The 24,638-nt window shown below is 43.9% G+C and overlaps 1 protein-coding gene across 1 annotated transcript in view; it reads right to left on the bottom strand.

Annotated features, from left to right (window-relative positions):
• LOC143982636 (adenosine receptor A3-like) overlaps positions 1–22,972 on the bottom strand; it is a 70,550-nt gene extending 47,578 nt beyond the window's left edge. The window contains exon 1 of the mRNA XM_077481529.1: positions 22,306–22,972. Within this exon, the coding sequence (XP_077337655.1) occupies positions 22,306–22,649 (344 nt within the window). The 5' untranslated portion in view covers positions 22,650–22,972. The remainder of the gene's footprint in view (positions 1–22,305) is intronic.
• Positions 22,973–24,638: the final 1,666 nt, after the last annotated feature.

The raw sequence follows: 24,638 nt of genomic DNA, 5'->3' as shown, positions 1-24,638 counted from the left end.
CTCTAGAGATTCACCTCACAAGTTTGCTCAAACATGGGCGAAATGGAACGACTTCTGCACCTCCGACCGATACACACGGGTTATGAGCCCAGCAACTTAACTTGGAAACCTATATAGGTCGGCAACACAATGCATCACAATTATGACCGGATTGGTGATTCTTTCCACTGAGGAACTCTCTCACACATCCAGGTGTGAAGAGGACCTGCTATTTAATGTAGTTATTATTGCCTACCCGAACGTGCGGCAGGGCCCAGGGGGGGGGGGGGGACCTCCCCCCTCTGTCTCTCTGATTCCCCTACCTGACCCCCCCCTTCTCCTTTCTCTTTCTCCTTGATACTTTTTCCTCCCTCTCTGTCCTCCTCTGTCCCTCTCACCCCCCCATAACCCAGCACTGACTCAAGACCATACCACCTCTCCTCTCTATAAACTATTAGTTGAACTGTCCAACAGCTCATAATGTCCTGACTATCTTAACACTACACACGTTGACTAGACTGGACGCGACCACGGATCAGCCCTCTGACGGGACCCCCGCTATCCTGATCAAATATAAGTTCATGTCCCCCACACTTGACTTTTTCTACATGCACTGCGACTGGTGACAATATCTCCTAGCTGGCCTGGGAATCTTTTTCACCTAACTATCTTATAAGAGCCAGCTTACAGCAACCTGACTAGAAATCGTCAGGCAAGGGGACCAGGTCCAATATACAAATGCTCATGTCCTTAATTAATTTTGTCCAGTTCAAAAACTATTTGTATGAGTTTTTTTCAACTCGCATGTAAAATGTTTATACGAGGATTGTATACCTTTCTAAAAATGTCAATAAAATTATTATGGAGAAAAAAAAAAAAAAAGACAATGAGCTGCTAATATGTACTGTAACTACACTTTTTTAGGAGTTCAACAAGGGTTAATATATAGGTTTTTATAAAGCTCCACATAAAGGCGTCTGACCACCTGCTTGCAGCGGTGGGCTACAAGAAGGTTGCATGTCTTGAAACCATCTGCCAACACATCTGTTTAACAACAGGTGTCTCCTCCAGGCAGTCACCTAAAAGACTTCAGCGCAAATAAAATGTTAACAAATAAGATTTAATATTAAAAAGCAAACATCAGACTGGATAGTGGTAAATGAAACCAATATATTGTCACGGATTGCAGTATGCACATAAATGAGTAAGTATAGGATTAGGTCAACCATAATTCATTAGACAATATGTTTACTAGGCTATAGCAGAATAGAATGTAGTTCTATATAGCTAAATTAGAGTACACCTCGTAATCCACGAAATAAGCATTAAGAAATTGCATTAAAAAACAGTAAAGGCCATCAATACTACCATAACTCCTCTGTAAAGAGTAGGCTATATATCTACTTTAGAGTGCACTATATATGAATATCCACAATTAAATTTAAGACTCCATAAAGAGGTACCTCTTACTATGGACAATAGGCAAAGTTCTTGTGAAGCAGTTACCTGAGTGAGCAGTCTTTAGCCCTAGTTCTTCAGTCGGCTAGCATTGGGGCCCAGTCTTTACAATGGTAAAGTCTCAGTAAAGTCCGCATGCAGTAAATAATGCTGCTACTTAGATGACCAGTCCCTATGTACTCAGTCTCTGTCTGGAGCAACTTTTATCCTCAGTACATGGCCGCAGGCCTGTAGCAGGTTGATATGCACACCTTGGTCTCCTCACAGCAAAGAGGGATCCTTCAGTATTCAGCCTGTGAAAATACAGCCCTCTCACTTTTTTCCCAGCTTGCATTGGGAGCTGTAGTCCATTAACTGCCAAAGCAAAGTTTATTTTCTGAACTTCATCTCCTATGATTCAATGTTGTCAACCATCTCATGAGCTCCTCCTGCTTGGCAGCTCCCCCTGGTGGATGGAGGCGAGGTAGTGTGAGGTAGTGTTATCCTATTCAGCTCAAGTCTATTGGGAGCACAGAGAGCACTGCAGCAGAATGTCCTAAATCACTCTCTGTCTTTAGCCAAGCACCTGGCTACATTTATTTAATGTAACACACAGAGGTAAGTTTCATTTAAAGGTATATGTTGTCATAATTATGTTGTCATAATTAAAGCAGGGTTCCACCTAAAATTGGTACTTCTGCTTGTCGTACTCCCCACCCCCCTCAAGTGCCATATTTTGCACTTTTTGGGGGGGGGGGGGGAAAGGGCGCAGGATACTTGTCTTTCACAGATATCCTGTTCCCACTTCCGGGAGCTTCAGCCGCGGGTATTGACGTCACCATCCAGGCTCCCTCCTGCAGGGCCAATAGGAGAGAGGAGAGGAGCGGAGCGGAGTGGAGCGCAATGCACATAAGCCTTCACTGCCAGTTCCCTTACTTGCAATGGAGGCAGCATTCCCTCGACAGTTGATAAGGACAAGGGCCTCTGCCCGACAACCCGGCCGTTGGTTGTCAGGGTCTGCACGCGGGGGGCTTATCGGAAACTTGAAGCCCCCTTTAACAAGGGGGCCCTCACCCTATGTGAATGAGTATGGGGTACATTGTACTCCTACCCATTCACCTAAAAAAAGTGTCAAAAATAAAACACAGTACACAGGTTCTTCAAGTAATTTATTAAGGCAACTCCGGCATCTCTTTCGATTCCTTCTCCCCTCTCCGGCTCTTCTGCCTCCTCTGCTGATGCCTTCTAGTCCTCTTTGGTTCTTCTCAATCTGTCCACTATCTTCTGCACTGTCTCCTCACTCTATTGCGGGTCTTCTCCACTGTCTTCTACCTCTGTTCTTCTTCTGTTGTTGAAAACCCAAATGAAAACCACATTAGCCGTAAGAAGTTTGTTCAAGAAGATCTTTACCTCCTGCTCCTTTGAATTTTCTTCTCATTGCGGCTTAAAGCAAATTCTGGTTTGACCCCACTAAGGATAAGTTAATGGAAAGAATATCTTATAATGAAAAGTTTCAAACAAGATTATACTAGTGTATAGCCAGCTTAATGCCCCATAAACACAATCGGACTATATGATTTTCCCTGGATCAACTTTACCTATAAATGTTAGTAACCAGTTATATTGTGTACATTTAGGAAAGAATCCAGGCCTTTTTTTAACGCAATCAACAGAGCTTGCCAGAACCACCTCTGTGGGAGTCTATTTCATAGCTCTTACTGTAAAGAAACCTTTCCGTATTTGGAGATGAAATAATTTTTCCTCTAGACATAAACAGTGCTTGTCCTCTGTGATGGCCTTAAAGTGAATAACACCAAGTTCAGGATATGGACCACTTATGTATTTGTACATGTTGATCATATCGCCCCTAATCTCCTCTTCTCAAGAGGGAATAGATTCAGTTTCTCTAATCCTTCCTCATAGCTAAGCTCCTCCATGCCTTATCAGTTTGGTTGCTATTCTCTGCACTTTCTCCAGTTCCCCCGAAATCTTTTTTGAGAACTGGTGCTCAAAACTGAACTACATACGGTTTTTCCAGATGAGGTCTTACTAATGACTTGTACTGGGGCAAAATGATATCTCTCTCTCTGGAGTCCATACACCTCTTATAACAAGAAAGGACTTTGCTTGCTTTGGAAACTGCAGCTTGGCATTGCATGCTATTATTGAGCTTATGATTAACCAAAACTCCCAGATCCTTCTCCACCATTGATTCTTCTAGTTGTACCCCCCCCCCCTAGTATGTATGATTCATGCATATTCTTAGCCCCCATAACTTTACATTTATCAACATTAAACCTTATTTGCCACTTTGTTGCCCAATTAAACAGTGGATTAAGGTCGGCTTGTATATTGGAGACATCCTGTAAGGATGTTATTGTACTGCATAGCTTAGTGTCATCTGCAAAGACAGAAATTGTACTTTTAATCCCAGACCCTATATCATTTATAAAGGTATTAAAAAGTACTGATAACCCTAGACCATTCAGAGTCTAACCACTACTCTCTGAATTCTGTCTTCTAGACAGTTCTCTATCTGTAGCCCTGACCCCCGAAGGAGCTGCTGGTTTTTATTGGGCTTACCTTGAGAAAGAAAGTCTCTGCCACAGATTTGGATGTAACTGAGGGACGTGGACAAATTTAGAGAAATATCATATGATACCAGTATCTCTCAGCTGGTCCGGCAATACCGTATGAATATAGATCCACAAAGTGTCCTTCAACTGAGCCTCCAGGCTCCTTCAGAGAAGCCAGCCTTGCGCATGGCCTTCACCTGAAGAGTCCTGCCCTGGATGCTTCTCCATTTGCTGGGCCTCTCCTTAGATGAGATGGCACCGGACCACCTTTGAATCATTACGGTCCCATATCCATTCAGGCCTGTCCCTGCAGTTGCTTCGCCTCGGGCTATCCAGCCCCGAGGCTTAGAATTGCATGGATCCACACTCCAAGCCAGGAGGGCCATGAGGGCTGGTCAGGAGGACTAGGTCACACAGATAGAAAATATCTTCTGGACCGGACCCCCGAAGCACGTGATCCCAGTACCTTAAATACCATCTCCTAGAATGCACAGCAGGAGAACACTCCCACTGGGCTGGTTCAGAGGGAAAGAATGGCATTCAATACCCCCAGCTCAACTGCATTCTCACACTTGCTGGCGGTGACAGCGACACTTGGGGCCAAGGAGTGCAATCCAGCTAGACTGGCACTAAGACCATAATTTCGCGAAATTAGCCCTAAAACCCAACTGTGGTTTTAGGAATATTAATTTTCAAAAACAAATCGCACATGTTCATCAGGAGCCGGCGCTACATACTCCCCCTCCCATTTAGACAATGTCCTCTTCGTTTGGGAAAGAAGAAAAAAACACTTTAGTCCTAGTAAAATTTAAGTACCTGAACTTTAAAGTTGGGATGGGAAATGGAAAGGAAACACACAAACGTTGAACAATGTAATACTTTTAACGGTTGACACAAGCAGGTTACATATTACACAACCCAATTCCTGACTATCTACACCACCCACTCTCCGGTAGCTTTGACAGACACTCTTGGTGACTCCTGGAAAGAAAAACACACAAAAACAACAACAAAACACACATACTATTATATTCCTGGAAGGCAGAGTCTCATCCTCATCCGACAATGAGGCTCTCTCTCCTTAATACTTAAAACGTATATGCTAGCGTGCAAGAGACCAAACAATTTTGTGCAGACCCACACCACCTGGTGGTAAGAGTCACGAAGTGCAAGTCCTTCTTTAAAACAAGTGCTGTGGCCTGTGGATGACCTTGACACTGGGCATTCATAGGAAAAACAAATGCTCTCTAACTACCCCACAGTCCTTGAATTCAAGAAAAAAAACTCATATGAGCCAAGAAAAAAAAACAGTCCTGATAATTACTATACCAATAAAACCTTAGGTCAGGGAAAGTGAGCGTTTTTCCCTGAGCGTCTATCATAGTAATAAAGTAGACGACATTGTCCCTTCCTGGTCGGCAAATAACAACTTAGTCCGAGTAAATATGTCTCCCATAACTCCAATGCTGGAGACAGCCGGTGAATCGCTCGTACATATCAGGGTACATACATTCTTCTGGAATGGTTTAGGAACCTTCAGATACTCCCATACATCACTTGCATACCAGTCCTCTCGATTCTCCTCAATTTCCCTCATAATCTTCTCAGGAACATAAGGGAATTCCAGTCCATATTCTGTTGCCACCTGCTTATTCAGCAGCCGCTGAGACCGCGCGAGCCTGGGCAGAGCTCAAGCACTTCCATCCCTGGGAGGCACACAGGAATTTGGAGACTTGCGCACCATTGTAAAAGATGTTTTCTTTGGTTCTGGTAGATTAACAGGTTTTGGCAAAGTCAAGTCTATAGTAGTAGGGGTTCCCGCCCGAGGTTATGCACGCCCCGAATTAAGAGCTAGCCAGCTGGAGACACTGTAAGTTGCGGTCACATCATCCGTGTTTGCCCACAACATCTCCTGGGACTCAAAAAGATTGTCATCCCCTGCATCAGAGAGAGAATCTATGTCTGAATCCCCCAACTCCTCTGCTGGCAGATAATTATTTACAGTCCGGCTCAACACAATTGCCCCAGATTTCTCACAGGTATCTGTGACAGACATCTCAGGAACAATCTCCTTCCTCCGATCCGATCCGGATAAACTTTGGGATGGTCCTCTACTGCGGCCGCAGGAGGCCTTGACATAGCCCACTCTCTTTGAGGCAGACACTGTAGTAATTGTGACAGTGGACAGAGCTGTATCCATAACTTCTGGAGTAACTCCTCCAGTAACATCGACAACAGCATCTCCCTCCGGGACACTGGCAGTTGCAGATACTGTAGAAGTTGTAGGCATCACCACAGGAGGGTAGACATTAGACTGCTCGTTGGCAACGCCCGTGGCCCAGTCCATGCGGTAGGCCCGAGGTGGCACAATGGGTTGTTCCATCTTAAACAAATACTCCCCACACTGGAGACAACAAACAAATGGCCGGAGACTTGCCACCAGTCCCTCACACTTTCCACAAAGCATTCCAAGGGCCTCGATGTCTCCCAATGTGTACAGGAGAAAATTCCATTGCGGTAACAGGCAAATTCCCATATCCATCAGTACAGTCCCAGGCAGTCTCACACTCGTGGGGTTTCCTACTGAAGGCATCCTGGGTCCCAAGATGGACGATGTCTCTGGCACTCGGAACATTTTCACTTTTCTCCTTCCGCAACAAAACACAGCCTACTTCCTCTCTCTCCTGCGACACACTCCTGGGGTGCCTCGTGCAGGGAAAAGAAACAGGCAAGACTCCTCCCACTGGTTCCTCTGGTCACACAACTCGCAGGCTTTTTTCCAACTCTGCCTACAGTTTTTGCGCCAACAGTGGATGTCAATCATTCTTTGTTGAAATGGCGCAGTCCATAAAAAAGAAAAAAAGAACCCTCTACCATGTAGATACCACGTGGACAAGTCTCTTTCTTTGCGAGAGGTCCCGGGTTCAAATCCTGGACGAGCCCCCACATGTAGCCCTGACCCCCAAAGGAGCTGCTGGTTTTTATTGGGCGTACCGTTACCTTCTTGACCTCGCCTCCATCTAGGGGTTCCCATGGTAGATGGCCCAAAGAAATGCAGAAACTGACACTGAATCTTCTTTTAGGTTGTTTATTTAGAATATAACACAGTCTCTTAATGAAGGGTAGAGGGTTAGGAAGAAAATTTTGGTACTTTTGGACTACAGAAATAGGAAGTCCCTTATAGAAGAAATCCAGAGAATTACCGTTTCACAGCTGGATTCCAAGAACCACTGGATAGACCTCCTCTCACTAGGCCTAGCAGCCGGTAGGGTGTTAAGTAAAGCAAAGTCTCTGCCACAGACTTGGATGTAGAACACTTGAGAAAGAAAGTCTTTGCCACAGACTTGGATGTAACTGAGGGACATAGACAAATTTAGAGAACTATCATATGATACCAGTATCTCTCAGTCGGTCCAGCGATACCGTATGAATATAGATCCACAAAGTGTCCTTCAACTGAGCCTCCAGGCTCCTTCAGAGAAGCCAGCCTTGCGCATGGCCTTCTCCCGAAGAGTCCTCCCCTGGATGCTTCTCCAGTTGCTGGGCCTCTCCTTAGATGAGACAGCACCGGACCACCTTTGAATCATTATGACCCCATATCCATTCAGGCCTGTCCCTGCAGTTGCTTCGCCTCGGGCTATCCAGCCCGGGGCTTGGAATTACATGGATTCACACCCCAGGCCAGGAGGGCCATGAGGGCTGGTCAGGAGTACCAGGACCAAACAGACAAAAAATATCTTCTGGACCGGAACCCCGAAGCACTTAATCCCAGTACCTTAAATACCATCTCCCAGAATGCACAGCAGGAAAACACTCCCACTGGGCTGGTTCCGAGAGAAAGAATGGCATTCAATACGCCAAGCTCAACTGCATTCTCACACTTGCCGGCGGTGACAGCGACACCTGCAGCCAAGGAGAACTCAGTGCAATCCAGCTTGACTGTCACTAAGACCATCATTTAGCAAAATTAGCCCTATAACCCAACTGTGGTTTTAGGAATATTAATTTTCAAAAACAAATAGCATGTGCTCATCAGGAGCCGGCGCTACATATCCATTTACAAATTGATTTCCAAGCCTGTAGTCTTTACCTTACACCTTAGCCATGTGTGGGGAATTGTGTCAAACACTTTTGCAAAGTCCAGGTATACCACATCCACAGCCACCCCTATGTCCAAGATTTTACTTACCTCATAAAAAGAAATCAGGTTTGTTTGACAACTTCTGTCTTTCATCAATCCATGTTGTCTGTTGCTTAAAATATTATTTTCCAACAAGAACTTGTCTATGTGGTCTTTTATTAAACTCTCCAGTATCTTCCCAACTATAGAAGTTAAACTAACAGGTCTATAGTTACTTGGTAAAGACTTTGATCCCTTTTTAAATATGGCCACCACATTGGCTCTGCTCCAATCCAGTGGTACCATTCCAGTTATTAACGAGTCCCTAAAAATTAGAAACAATGGCCTTGAAATTACAGAGCTCAATTCTTTTAGGATCTGTGGGTGAATGCCATCTGGTTCAGGTGCTTTATCTACCTTTATTCTGTGTAAATATTTTTGGACCATATCCATTTTTAGCCATTGTGGATCATTTGGGGCTTTGTCAATACCACCCCCATTATGGACATGGGCTCGCCCATGCTCCTTTGTATTACAGAGAGCTGAAGAAAGTATTTAATACATTGGCCTTGTCTTTGTCCCCATTCACCCACTATAGATTATTTTGTAAAAAGCCTACATGCTCAGACCTGACCTTTTTACTATTACTATATTTGAAGAATTTTTGGGTGTTTGTCCTACTATCTTTTGCAATCTGTTATTCGGTTAGAATTTTTGCGTCCTTGATTTCCTTTTTACATATTCTGTTAAATTCTTTGTAACACTTAAACAATGAAAGCGTTCCTTCTTTTTTATATTTTTAAAAAGCTCTCTTTTTATTATTTATAGCCATTTTACCTTTGGCCACATAGATTTTATTTTTAGCCTTTTAAACTTAATGCTAATGGGAATATACTTACATACAGTCACTTTGAAGAATTCCCATTTCTGTTCTGCCCTTATCCTTGGAAAATGTGCTCTCTTAAAGTTAAGTGTTTTTATCTTACGCTTATGTGTTTGTTGCTTGCAGCTAACATTAAATTAAATCATGTTATGGTCACTGCTACCCAGATGCTCTTTTATATGAATATTGGTAATAAGCTCTGCATAGTTTGAGATTACCAGGCCCAGCAGAGCGACATTCCTAGTCAGGGCCTCAATAAACGGGACCATAAAATTGTCTTGTAATAGGTTTATACATTTTTGCCCTTTAACTGTCCCAGCAGTGCTATTACTCCAGTCAATTTCCGGGTAGTTAAAATCCCTCATTATTATCACTGTCCCAACCCTTGCAGCCCTTTCTATCTGTGGAAGAAGCTGAGTCTCCACCTCCTCACTAACACTGGGAAGTCTATAACAAACTCCAATGATAACCTTTGGAGTACACACACCCATGTACAGTTCCACCCATAATGCTTCAGACTTGTCATGGTTATGCAATAGTTTGTCTGCTTACCTGTTTTCATGTGTTCATCTAGAGACCAGCCGACCCTCACCTGTCTGCCTTTGTAATCCATCCTCTGGCATGGCTCCACCCTAACTCCTATCAGGGAGCTCTATATTAACCTGTGCACTGCAGGCCAACGCTGCTGATCAACCTTTGTGTGTTAGCTTTCTGTTACCTGCCGTGTGCGCTTCTGTTGTTCCGTTACCGACTTTGGCGTGTCCTTGACTATCCCTGTTTGCCTGTGTTCCTGACCTTTTGGCGTGTCCCTGACTATTCCTGTCTGCTTGTGGCCCCGACCTTGGCTTTGTCCCTCACTATCCCTATCCTCCTGTTGCCTACTGTGGGTGTGAGCTGGGGGACCCTGGGGGTCGCGACCTGGAGCCAGTGGCAGCCAAGTCCATCCTCACCACTAGAGGCGCTGGTGAACACCTGCTGGCTCTTAGACTCCGTGCCCCAGGGAATCTTACGCTCTAACCCCAGTGGGATCTGTCTCCCATCTGCAGCAGTCAGCCGTAGGGTCCACAACCTTGCGGTGCACTCCTGATCCCTACGGTGTGCATCTGTCACCTTGCCTCAAGGTGACCTGACAGTTTGATCAGCCATGGACCCGACTGATGTGCCGCTTCCTACAGTCGATCCGTTGCAGGGCTTAGTTCGCAGATTTGAGACCCAAGAATCGCATCAGACCCAGGTGATGCGATTCCTTCAAGATCTGCTTTCCCGCTTCGAGCAGCTACAGGCTTCCTTGGGAACCCCGAACCCGCAGCCTCAAGTACAGACAGCAGCTGCACCTATCGCACCAGTCGCATCCATGCATGCATTATTACTGCCAGCTCCATCCCGTTTCTCTGGGGACTCCAAGGCTTGCAGGGGGTTCCTTAGCCAGTGCACAATTCATTTTGAACTTTAGCCCCAAAACTTCCTGTCCGATCGGGCAAAAGTAGCATATATCATATCCCTTCTGTCCGGCGAGGCGCTAGCTTGGGCTGCCCCTCTGTGGGAACTGAATGATCCAGTGGTTTTTAGCCTGTCTGATTTCTTGAAACTTTTTCGGAATATCTTCGAGGAACCGGGTCGTGTCTCCTCAGCGGCTAGCGCTCTTTTACGTCTCCGTCAAGAGTCTGTGTCTGTGGAACAGAATGCTCTTCAGTTCCGTATCCTCACAGCTGAATTGAGCTGGAATAACGAGTCCCTAGTTGCAACCTTTTTACATGGCCTCTCTGATAGAGTGAAGGATGAATAAGCAGGAAGATCCCTTCCTGCTGATCTGGACAGTGTCATCACCTTGTGTAACCAGATCGATATTCGCTTTCAGGAGAGGGCCCTGGAAAAAAGACGCCAGCACTCCCCGTTCTTTAGGCAGCTTGAGCCCCCAGTCCCTTCTCTTCGATCCGAGGAGCACCCCCTGCCTACCGAAGAACCTATGCAGTTGGGCTGGACTAAGTTATCTCCCGAAGAACGTGCTAGGCGCAGAACTCTGGGCCTATGTCTCTATTGTGGGGCCAAAGGTCATTTCCATGACACTTGTTCTCTTCGTCCGGAAAAACGCTCAGGGCTAATACATCTGGAAGGTGGAGTATTAGACCCTGAAATATCACCTTTACCTTCTCGTCTTCTCCTTTCTGTGTTGCTTCATGTCGGGGGGTTCCTCTCGTTCGGTCTCAGCACATCTGGATTCCGGAGCCACTGCCAATTTCATGGATTGGGAGACTGCATCCTCCATGAGACTTACTCTTTTGCCCCTTACAACACCATTGGTGGTCTTGGCGATTGATGGCACGGTTCTTCCAGGAGGCCCTATCCGCTTTCAGACTTTTCCTGTTAAGATGTCAGTAGGGACACTCCACCAGGAGTAGATATCCTTCCTTGTCTTACCTAAGGCTTCATCACCTATCATATTAGGTCTTCCTTGGTTATGGCTCCATTCTCCACACGTTGACTGGTCTGCTGGACAGATCCTGGCTTGGGGTTTCTCCTGTTCCTCTTCCTGCCTACTCAAGGGTACCCCAAAGGAGAAACTTCCTGTTACCACCATCCCAGTATCTTCTGCTCTTCCCGCTGTATATAGCGATCTCTGGGATGCGTCCTGCAATAGTCGGACTGATGCACTCTCTAGGTCATGTGGTACTCTGGATGAGGGGCCCACCTATGAACCTGAGTCGATCATTCACTCCAGTTTCGCATAACCATTTACCTTTGCCTGTCCTTAATCTCCCTTGGACGCACAGCCAGGCTAACTTGTCTGCAAGTTCCACAGCTGCTATGCCCTGTAAAGCGATTGAGATGGTCGCTAGACCTGACAATACTATTCAGTCGGCCTCTGCACCAGTTTTGCCAGTCCAGCCCATGCCCAATGAGCTTCCTGCCTCTTGCTCGGCACCTTCGGTGACCTGGTCTCACCCTACTGCTACTATGTCCGTTCAAGCCCGTTTAAGAGGCTCAATCCATCCTTTGGATAGAATACCTCATTCGGCCAGGAGGGGTTTTCAATCTTTTTCTCAGGGCTCTCTGCATTCTGTTTGTGTTTCAGCTATCCAGCTTGACTCTTGTGACATGTCACCTTCTAACCAACCTGACCTCAGGGATCCACTGACCTCTGCCCAGTCTGGTGGTCCTGTTATAGATGCCCAGCTCATCTTTAAGGGTCTGGGGGACCCTGCTCAGGCTCTTGACCTTCTCATGCCCTTACCCATTCCTAAGAAGCCTTTAGTCCTCAAGTCCTCTCGTCTTCTCCCTACCTCGGTTCCAGTCTCTGAGGATAATCTAAAATACGAGGTTAGTCAAGTTTTGGATTCCCGGCTCCGTAAAGGCATTCTTCAGTACCTCGTACATCGGAAAGGGTTTGGCCCTGAGGAGAAGTCTTGGATCACTGCATCTGAGATCTTTGCTCCTAGTCTGTTGAGGAGGTCCCATCTGGAGTTTCCCTTTAAGCCTGGACCCAGGCGGGGGAGGGGGAGGCCTCGTAAGAGGGAGGGTACTGTCATGGTTATGCAATAGTTTGTCTGCTTACCTGTTTTCATGTGTTCATCTAGAGACCAGCCGACCCTCACCTGTCTGCTTTTGTAATCCATCCTCTGGCATGGCTCCATCCTAACTCCTATCAGTGAGCTCTATATTAACCTGTGCACTGCAGGCCAACGCTGCTGATCAACCTTTGTGTGTTAGCTTCCTGTTACCTGCCGTGTGCTCTTCTGTTGTTCCGTTACCGACTTTGACGTGTCCTTGACTATCCCTGTTTGCCTGTAAACCTGACCTTTTGGCGTGTTCCTGACTATTCCTGTCTGCTTGTGGCCCCGACCTTGGCTTTGTCCCTCACTATCCCTATCCTCCTGTTGCCTACTGTGGGTGTGAGCTGGGGGACCCTGGGGGTCGCGACCTGAAGCCAGTGGCAGCCAAGTCCATCCTCACCACTAGAGGCGCTGGTGAACACCTGCTGGCTCTTAGACTCTGCGCCCCAGGGAATCTTACGCTCTAACCCCAGTGGGATCTTTCTCCCGTCTGCAGCAGTCAGCCTTGGGTCCACAACCTTGGGGTGCACTCCTGATCCCTACGGTGTGCATCTGTCACCTCGCCTCAAGGTGACCTGACAAGACTCATCACACTCTCCATCAACTAGGTCCTCTTTCACACTCACTTTGAGATCACTTTTTACATAGAGACAGACACCATCACCCCTCCGTTTTACCCTGTCTTGCCGAAAGAGAGCATAGCCAGGAATATTAATAGACCAGTCATGAGAGGAATGAAGCCAAGATTCAGCAATACCAATCAGATCATAGTTCTCCTCGTATGTTGCATATTTTTTATTTTAGTACAAATAGTACTATTTCCAATGGTTGATTGTAACATAGGAACCTTCATATCATCTGCCATAGCCCTCCCCCCATCTATCCACATTTCACCCATCAATAGGGGCTGACCCCTGTCTGACTTGTCTGACCCATTATAATCTAATTCACCCTCCCCCCACAATGCTAGTTTAAATGCTCTTCCAGCCTTCCCATAAACCTCTCCCCCAGCACAGAAAACCCCCTTCCATTTACGTGCAAACCATCTGTGAGCCCTTACGACTCCCTCTAACTGTAACCCATCTTCCTACCTGATAATCCTAACTTACACCTTCACCCTCCCCATTAACCCCACTAACCACTAGGACCCCTTTCAAGGTTGTCAGTTCTGCCAAGTGTTGCAATTTGCTCCTACAGATCACTAATGTGAGCTTCCAGAAGGCCAACCAGCTCACATCTGTCACAGCGGTATCCATCCTGGAGCTGTTGCTCCATTGTTGTATACATGTGGCACACTGTGCACTGCACAAAACCTTCAATCTTGCTAGCACACCTTTTCCCAGTTACAATAATAATATTACTAACAGGAAATTTCAGATGTTACATACACGTTTGACTCCTGTTATAACCTCGTGTTTTCAAATGGTTTTCAACTCACCACTTAATCCAGTACCACTTGATCTGTCTCCTCCCCCAGTCAGTCCCATCCCTCCACAGTTAGAAACACAACTGAGGGATCACAGTTAACCCCTTGATCACCCCCTAGGGTTAACCCCTTCCGTGCCAGTGACATGTATAGAGTAATCAGTGGATATTTTTAGCTCTGATCGCTGTATAAGGGTCGCTGGTCACAAAATTTTGTCAAAAGTCTCAAAATAAATAAATTGAAGTTCGCCATTACTAGTAAAAAAAAAAAAAAATTTTAATAGAAATACAATAAATCTATCACCTATTTTGTAGACGCTATAACTTTTGTGCAAACCAATCAATATATGCTTATTGGGATTTTTTTTTTTACCAAAAATATGTAGAGGAATACAAGTCAGTCTAAACTGAGGAAGAAATGTGTTTTTTTTATATCTTTTTTGGGGATATTTATTATAGCAAAAAGTAATACATTGCTTTTTTTTTTCAAATTGTCCTTTTATTTTTTGTTTATAACACAAAAAATAAAAACTGCAAAGGCGATTAAATGCCACCAAAAGAAATCTCTATTTGTGGGGAAAAGATTTTATTTGGGTATGGAGTCGCACGACCGCGCAGTTGTCAGTTAAAGTGACGCAGTGCCTTATCGCAAAAAAATGGCCTGGTCAGGGAGTGAGTAAATCCTCCCAGGGCTGAAGTGGTTAACCACTTAATTAGTAGTCTGAAGGAAGGAAAGAAAAAAAGTCTGTTTAAAAAGTGACAGAAAAGGTATTAAGAACGCTGCAAAGAAAGACCCCAAAAAAGAACCTAAAACTGCAAACATGGGAATCAAAAACTGTTCTTCACTCTCCACTCAAAGTTCCCACTCTTCAGCTTCCAACCAGCAAATCTGGCAAATGCAAATCTTTTGGTGGGTATTATTAATAGGGGGTACTAATAAACCCTGTGCTTAACACCCTGGGGGGAATCCCACACTTTTTTTTTATCTGCACTCATGCATGTCCCTCACGGCAATGCCCAGCCCCTCCATGCCATTTTTAAAAATACCTTGCCTTTTATCCTTAAAAATAGATATTAATAGAATTAAATAGAATTGATAAAAATATAATGTTAACATTCCCATCCCATAGACTTCAATAGAGTTTGCTGCTAAGTTTGGGGTTTGCTATTTTCCTGCTGGATTCACTGAACCTCCCATGAACCGATGCTGGTTTGTTTTTCCCTAGTTATAACTAGAGTCAACAGGATACACATACAGCACAGAAACAGAAAAGCTGTATCAGATGGCTGAATAAAAAAGGACATATCTGGATTTGTATCTGGAAGTTTCTAGTCCAAGTGCCACAGAAAAAAAAAAACTATTGAGAGTTCAAGTAAATTTTGACTAACACACAGTGGTTGATTTACTAAAGTCAAATAGACTGTGGAGTTGATTTACTAAAGGCAAATACACTTTGCACTTTGCAAAGTGCAGTTGAACTCTGCAAGAACAGTTGCTCCAGAGCTTAGTAAACAAGGGAGAGCTCTGCTAACTTCCATCATCCAATCATGTTCAAGCAAAACATTTTTTTTTATCTTCCTTGCATATGTTTGTGTATTCTTTGCAAAGTGAAGCTTTGCCTCATTTACTAAAGTCTGGAGCAATTGCATTGCAGAGTTCAACTGCACTTTGCAAAGTGTGCAGTCTGCCTTTATCAACCTCTGTGCACTTTACAAAATCCCGTTACACTCTGCAAGTGTGGTTTCTGCAGAGTTTAGTAAACGGGTAAAGCTTTACTTTGCAAAGACTACCCAATCAAAAGCAAGAAAAAAAAAAAAAAAAGCTTTTTTGCTTGCACACGATTGGATGATGGAAGTCAGGAGAGCTTCTGCTCATTTACTAAGTACTAAGTACTGGAGCAACTGTACTTTTCAAAGTGCACAGTCTTTTTCCTGTTAGGAAATCAACCCCATAATGCACCAGCATTGCTTAGAGATATCTCAAACACTGGTATAAAAAAGTAGAAACACAGATTGACAGACCAGCCCAGACAGGAAACACATCCAAAATTCATGAATTCATTCACTTCAACTCAAGTATTAAAGTTTCCCCCTTTGTTAAAGAATGGGGCGATGAAAAGGGAAAGCTTTTTTAACCACTTGCTTACTGGGCACTTAAACACCCTTCCTGCCCAGACCAATTTTCAGCTTTCGGTGCTCTCACACTTTGAATGACAATTACTCAGTCATGCAACACTGTACCCAAATGAATTTGTCCTTTTTTTCCCACAAATAGAGCTTTCTTTTGGTGGTATTTGATCCCCTCTGGGGTTTTTATTTTTTGCGCTATTAAGGAAAAAGGACCAAAAATTTTGAAAAAAAACGCATATTTCTTTGTTTCTGTGACAAAATTATGCAAATTATTAATTTTTCTTCATAAATTTTGGCCACAGTTTATACGGCTACATATCTTTGGTAAAAATAACCCAAATTAGTGGATATTATTTGGTCTTTGTGAAAGTTAGAGAGTCTACAAGCTGTGGTGCGAATCATACAAAATTGATCACATCTGATGTACTGGTGGCCTATCTCACTTCTTGTGACCCGAACAAGCCAGGAAAGTACAAATAACCCCCAAATGACCCCTTTTTGGAAAGTAGACATTCCAAGGTATTTAGTAAGAGGAATGGTGAGCTTTTTGATGTCGTTATTTTTTTCCCACAATTCTTTGCAAAATTAAGATTTTTTATTTTTTAAATTTTTTTCCACAAAATTGTCATTGTAATAGGTTATTTTTCTCACATGGCATGTGTATACCACAAATGACACCCCCAGAAAAATTCTGCTACTCCTCCTGAGTATTACAATACCACATGTGTGGGACTTTTTCACAGCCTGGCCACATAGAGAGGCCCAACATGCAGGGAGCGCCATCATGTGTTCTAGGAGCATAAATTACACATCTAACTTGTTGACTACCTATTACACTTTTGAAGGCCCTGGAGCACCAGGATAATGACACGTAACACTGATGACAGATGGCACTGATACGTGGCAATGATGACACTTATACGTGGCACTAATGACACGTGGCACTGATGACAGATGGCACTAATACGTGGCACTGATGACAGATGGCACTTATACGTGGCACTGATGACACGTGGCACTAATATGTGGCACTGATGACAGATGGCACTAATACGTGGCACTGATGACAGATGGCACTAATACGTGGCACTAATACGTGGTACCGATGACAGATGGCACTAATACGTGACACCGATGACGCGTGACACTGATGGCAGATGGCACTGATAAGTGGCATTGATGACACGTGACACTGACAACAGATGGCACGTGGCACTGACAGGTGGCACTGATGGCAAATGGCACTGATACGTGGCACTGATGACAGATGGCACTAATATGTGGCACTGATGACAGATGGCACTACGTGGCACTGATGACACGTGGCACTGATAACAGATGGCACTTATACATGGCACTGACAACAGGTGACACTGAGGACAAATGGCACGCTGTCCGAGGGACACGGCCAGCACAGAACTTCCCCGATGCGCGCTCCCGGGAGTGCGCATTGCGGAAGTAAACAGGAGGACGTCCAGAGACGGCCTCCCAGCAGATAGTGTCCCCTCTGCAGCCGTCTTTCGGCTATAGGGCGGGCGCGAAGCGGTTAAAGTGGGATTAAACTCCCATGCATGACTTTTGCCTATAGGTAAGCCTATAATAAGGTACTGTAAATATCTCCTAAACGTGCACCGTTTAGGAGATATTTACTGTAGATGCAGCTAGTGACCACCCAGGCCATTCTTTAAGAGACCTCCCGCGAGCATGCGGCGGTGACATCAATTGTTCAGGCCATTCACACAGCTGGAGTCCGCAAACCCAGAAGTAAGACTAGGTGAAGATGGAAGCGTCTTTAGCGGTAACATCGCACAGCTGGAGGGCTTTGTTCTAAGGTAAGTTCCATATAATGGGGTTTATTTACTAAACACACTAAAAGTGCACTTGGAAGTGCAGTTGCTGTAACTCTGAGGGGGGCATGCACATGATTGTATGATAAAAATCAACAGAGCTTCCCCTCATTTCAGATCTTCCCCTCAGATCTACAGTGACTGCACTTGTAGTGCAAAGTGGATTTGCCTTTAGTAAATAACCCCCAGTGTGTTAGTATGCGATGCATACTAGCACATTGGGGGGGGGGGGGGGTGGTATTTACTAAAGGCAAATCCACTGTGCATGCCAAGTGTACTGTAAGTGCACTTACTTTACTTGGAAGTGCTGTCGCTGTAGATCTGAGGGGGACATGCAAGGAAAAGAAAAAACAGCCTTTTTGCTTGTATTAAAATCAGCAGAGCTTCCACTCATTTCAGATCTTCCACAACTGCACTTGCAGAGCACTTATAGCTTACTACATAGTTACACAGTTAGTAAGGTTAAATAAAGACACCAGTCCATCCAGAGTGAGTGTCTACAATAGTCCCAATTCCTGTACATTGCATACTCACATCAGTCCCCACCTTCAAGGAGCCCACAATCCAAGGTCCCCATTCATATACTATACATGTCTTTGGAGTGTGGGAGGAAACCAGAGTACCCGGAGCAAAGCCACGCAGTCACAGGGAGAACATGCAAACTCCAATCAGGTAGTGTCGTGGTTGGGATTTAAACCAGTGACCCTCCTTACTGCTAGGTGAGAGTGCTAACCACTACACCACTATGCCACCCTCACTACTAATCCTTAGATGTGTTGGCTTCATTAGTTTTTTAAGGCCTAGAATATTTTTAGCAAGTGCAAAAAATACCATTTGATCTTACCAGTAATGTGGTGTCATTGTGAGCTGAGAAGTCAGCATAAACAGTTGTAGCTCTCTTTTACCAGTGACTGCTCCAATTATACCACAATGTTATGGAGATGCATAAAGGCAGACGTGTGACAACCATGGTCGAAGTGAGTGTAGCCACTCAGGTACAGTAAATGTATTATAAGCAACATTACTAGGTGAAAATAAAGAAAAAAGCCAAAAAAGAAAACTAACGTAGATAGCACATCTAATACAGGTAAGCTGAAATGTATAAAATGTTGTTTTGGAATTTAGATTTGTTTTCATTGAGTGGCGTCACTGAAAGCTTGTGTTATTAAAGCGGAGCTCCACCCTAAAGTAGAGCTTCCGCTCATTGGAACCCTCCCCCCATCCGGCGCCACAATTGGCACCTTTCAGGGGGGAGGGGGGTGCAGGTACCTGTACAGTACAGGTATCTGCACCCACTTCCGGCATAGATATCTGCAGAATCTACGCCCCTTTCTGCAGAATCTACGCCCCTTTCCGAAGGTCCCCCGCTGTCTGCTGGGAAACACACTGATCCCAGAGACAGCGGGGACCATCCTTATTGCGCAGCGCGACTCACGCATGCGCAGTAGGGAACCGGGAAATGAAGCCGCAAGGCTCCACTTCCTGATTCCCATACGCAAGATGGCGGCGGCAGCACCCGAGGGACGATCGAGAGATCGGCTTCGGGTGCCGACATCGCGGGAGCTCTGGGCGGGTAAGTGTCATTATTTTAAAAGTCAACAGCTGCAGTATTTGTAGCTGCTGGCTTTTAAAAAAAAATGGCGGACTCCCGCTTTAAGGTAATTTAGCATAGCTGCTGCAATAATGCCTGAGTAAGGAGCACACATGCTCCGAATGCACGCATTGCCCACTCCACCTGGAAGGGATGCCAGCGGCTCTGTCTGAGTTTACCCGAGTCCCTGGAGGCATTGGGAGCCACCAGCACCACCGGAACCAACGGCAACCTCATCCTTCACCACAGCCTGTCTTCCCCGGGAGTGGATGACACCCAGTACATCACTACATGCGCTGACATTTTTATGATCCTGTTAATTTTATTATTACTCTTGGAATAAAATGTTTAATGATTGCTGGAGTTAGATGGCGCTGCTCTCTTTCTTTTCTGCATTTCCACAGAGTCTCTTCTAGCGCTCACCAGCTGAGCCTGCAACCATCCAAAAGTCAGCATCTCACCCGCAGAGACTTACAGATCATGGGTGCTATGTCAGGATCCTGCAGACTCTCCAGATAACTGTCTGTATGGGCAGGCAGTTACTTGAAAGCGGGAAGATCAATGAACTTTGAGAGTGCTCACCTGCATCCTTACAGTTCATTGAGAACTACAAGCCATCTGCCGCAATGACCCAAAAAAACACACTCATGAGCGCACTGTTAGCAGAGTGAAAAGTGCATGGGCAAACAGAGTCTTTAACATGAAAGTTCATGAACAGGAATTATAGTTCATAGATGCAGTGCCTTAAAAAAGTATTAATAACCCTTGAAATGTTCCACTTTTGTCATGTTGCAACCAAAAACGTAAATGTATTTTATTGGGATTTTATGCAACAGGCCAACACAAAGTGACACATAATTGTGAAGTGGAAAGAAAATGATAAATATTCTTCACATTTTCTTTACAAATAAATATGTGAAAAGTGTAGCATGCATTTGTATTCATCCCCCTTTACCTCTAACTAAAATCTAGTGGAACCAATTGCCTTCAGAAGTCACCTAAATAGTAAATAGAGTCCACCTCTGTGTTATGTAATTTCAGCATAATTACAGCTGTTCTGTTATACACTCAGAGATTTGTTAGAGAACCTTAGTGGACAAACAGCATTGTGGAGGCCAAGGAACACACCAGACAGGTCAGGGATAAAGTTGTGGAGACGTTTAAAGCAGGGTTAGGTTATAAAAAATATATCCCAAGCTTTGAACATATCACAGAGCACTGTTCAATCCATCATCCAAAAATGGAAAGAGTATGGAACAACTGCAAACCTATCAAGATGTGGCCGTCCACCTAAACTGACAGGCCAGGCAAGGAGAGCATTAATCAGAGAAGCAGATCCACAGCTCAGGTGGGAGAACCTGTTCACAGAAAAACTATTATTGTGCACTCAACAAATCTGGCCTTTATGGAAGAGTGGCAAGAAGAAAGCCATTGTGGAAATAAAGCCATAAGAAATCCCAAATGCAGTTTGCAAGAAGCCATGTGGGGGACACAGCAAACATGTGGAAGAAGGTGCTCTGGTCAGATAAGACCAAAATGTTACTTTTTAAGCTAAAAACAAAATGCTATGTGTGGTGGAAAATTAACACTGCACATCACCCTGAACACACCATGAAACATGGTGGAGGCAGAATCATGTTGTGGGGATGCTTTTCTTCAGCAGGGACAGGCAAGCTGGTCACTGTGAATAGAAAGATGGATAGAGCCAAATACAGGGCGATCTTAGAAGAAAACCTGTTAGAGTCTGCAAAAGACTTGAGACTGGGACAGAGATTCGCCTTCCAGCAGGACAATGACCCTAAACATACAGCCAGAGCTACAATGCATAGATCAAAGCATATTCATGTGTTAGAATGGCCTAATCAAAGTCCAGACTTAAATCCAATTGAGAATCTGTGGCAAGACTTGAAAATTCCTGTTCACAGACGCTCTCCATCCAATCTGACAGAGCTTGAGTTATTTTGCAAAGAAGAATGGGCAAAAATGTCACTCTCTAGATGCGAAAAGCTGGTAGAGACATACCTAAAAAGACTTGCAGCTGTAATTGCAGTGAAAGGTGGTTCTACAATGTATTGACTCAGGGGGGCTAAATACAAATGCACGCCACACTTTTCACATATTTATTTGTAACAATTTATAATTTTCCTTCCACTTCACAAGTATGTGCCACTTTGTGTTGGTCTATTGCATAAAATCCCAATAAAATCCATTTATGTTTTTGGTTGTAACATGACAAAATGTGGAAAATTTCAAGGGGTATGAATACTTTTCCAAAGCACTGTATTTATGAACTATTATTCCTGTTCATGAACTTTCATGTTAGAGACTCTGTTTGCCCATGCTCTTTTCACTCTGCTAACAGTTGGCTTGTAGTTCTCAATTAACTGTAAGGATGCTGGTGAACACACGCGAAGTTCATTGATCTTCCTGCTCTCAAGTAACTCTCTGCCCGTAGAGGAGATATGGGCAGACAGCTACTCAAAGAGTCTGCAGGATCGTTACATAGCACCCTAAAAAATTATAATAATAAATGCACTTTTTTTTCACCTGCAAAAAATGTTAATTTATTATTTATTTTTAGGAAAACTTTCCTTAAAAAAATTGTGGTAGAGTTTACTACAGCTTTAATGACAAAAGTTTTTGTTTTTTTTAATGGAATGGAATCAGGTTGTGCTAATATGACCAAATATGACATATATGCAATAAATAAAATAAAATAAATGCAATCTGGGATCAAAATTGTCTAAGTTAGATAAAATAACTCACCTAGTGGGTATCTTAATTCTCAGGTATCTGTCAATAGAAACTGCCAGCAGAGATAGGATGGATGCATTGGTTAATATAATCATGAGACAGCACATAAACAAACAGCTGTAAAAAGGTAACTTCATTCCTAGGCTAACTATAATGGCCAGGGGCATAACCAGGACTCCCACGGCAAGATCAGCGAATGCCAATGAAACAATGAAGAAAAAAGTTGTGTTCTGAAGACTTGAGTTCAGTTTCACTGCCCAGATGACCAGGATGTTGCCCAAGACAGCTGATATTCCAATCACAGTTTCCACTGTAATATAGGCTGCGGTATACGATAAATCAGTCTCATTTGCCATTTCCAAAAGGGATGTCACATTCACTGACTTTCAAAGTGAAGAACAGCAAGAGGGTGACAATAAAAATTAAATGCTATGTAGTGTGTTCTTCATTCTTTCACTACACTTACTGGTTAAGATATTCTGCTCGCTCCTTGTAATTATTAACAGAAAACCTCTTGCTGCAATGATACTTCCTATTGATCTTAAAATAGATAAAAGTTTAAATCATGCTGCCATTCCTGCTTGTGTCATAGGAAGTTGCTGCTGTGCCTTCAAATGATAACAACCTGCAAGATGCTCTGCCTCTGTTTGCAAAAACGGAACAAATGAGGAACTTTCTATTTGGCACCGTAAGCACAAATGCACTTCAGCCAGTTTTGGTAGAAAGTTCTATGGAACTCAAGGCAAACGAGTTAGAATGCAAGTTTCCTCTTGAGACCCGTTGAAGTGGGAAGTACAGAAATAAGAACGATAATAAAAAGTTAGGGAAAATTTAATGAGAAACTGAATGAAAATACAGAGAAAAATCAATCGCATATAGAATTGATAAGCATCAATACAAAATAAAATTAAGTGCATATGGAGGGCTGTCCTGGGTTTAAAGTATATCTAAATGCAAGAACAAAAATGATAGCATTGCAGCTCACCTGTCCTTAGAGGTGGTGGCTGCTTTCGACTTTTTTAAAACATTTTTTCCTTTTCTTTTAACCTAGTAATCTTGCCATTAACACAAAAAAAACAAATGCAATCACCACATCTAGGACAGTAAGGTCCTAGATGCGGTGATTGCATTAATTTTCTTTTTTACACACTTTTTAACGTTATTTTAGCCTATTAACCTCCCTGGCAGTATGATTATTTCAGATTTTTGGTGCTCAAAGCGGTACAATTCTTTTGCATAGAAATTTGGCGTTTTATATTGTAGGCCTGTAATTTTTAGGAATAACACACTTAAATTTGTCCAAACAAAAATCTAGTAGACATCCCGGGTATGATCAAGTTTGAAACACAAAATCATAAATTATAATATCATAAATAACTATGTAGCACTAACCCCCGAAGAAGCTGCTGTTTATTTTTGGGCTTACCGTTACCTTCCATTCTCCTTGTTGCACGTCTAGGGGATGTCTCGTGGTAGATGGCCCAGTAACTTGAGACTGACAATAGATCCACTTGAATGGATTTTATTTGCAAACTCAGACAATTGAACAGTCTTTCAACTTGGGATCAGAGGTTTGGAAAAGGAAGTTCAGGTACTCTTAATGTCAAAGTCCAAAACGTTAAAGAAATTTCTTACTTTGACTGCATCCAGAGAATAGCCATTCGCAGCTGGATGAACACTCAGATTGGACAGCCCCTCTCTCACAAGGCCTAGCAGCCAACAAGGTGCTTACTCAGGAACAAAGTCTTTGTCACAGACGTTGTTGCAGAACATGTAGGGAAGCTAAGCTGTAGAACACTTGTAGGATACCTGGATCTTTCAGCCTGCTTGGCGATATCCACAAGACCGGATTCTCTCGGTTACTTCAACCCTTCCAGGCGCTTGTTAAGAAAACCAACCCGTATGTGGTGTTCTTCTAAAGAGTCCTCCCCTGGAATGCTTGAAGTACACTGGGTCTCTCCCGAACTGGAGACGGCACCCAACCACCTCGGAATCCTCCTTTAGTTTCCTTGCCTCGGGCTAGCCAGCCCCAAGACAGGGAAAACAATAGTAAAATATCTATATTGCATCAAACACAGAATTATCTCACATTAAAGTTACCACCCGAGCCTGTCTATCTAATCCACCCATTCTCCGGCGGTTTCATAGATGCTCTCCGGTGAATCCTGGAAAAGAAAAGAGCATATATACAATACTTTACACCTAACCTATTAGAAGGCAGTGAATAATAAGAGAACAGGAGCGGAGGGATTTTAACAGTGCAACAAATTATTCATATTTTATCACATACTTTCGCCAAAAAATTGTTTTTATATTAAATATTTATTGAAATCAAAGTTAACATT

This window comes from Lithobates pipiens, unplaced genomic scaffold (assembly GCF_037356315.1).
Source record: "Lithobates pipiens isolate NorthernLeopardFrog02 unplaced genomic scaffold, aLitPip1_a1.2 Scaffold_16, whole genome shotgun sequence".
NCBI classification, from domain to species: domain Eukaryota; kingdom Metazoa; phylum Chordata; class Amphibia; order Anura; family Ranidae; genus Lithobates; species Lithobates pipiens.
Note: the sequence above shows the minus strand (reverse complement) of the source record. Positions and strands in the feature narration are given on the sequence as shown.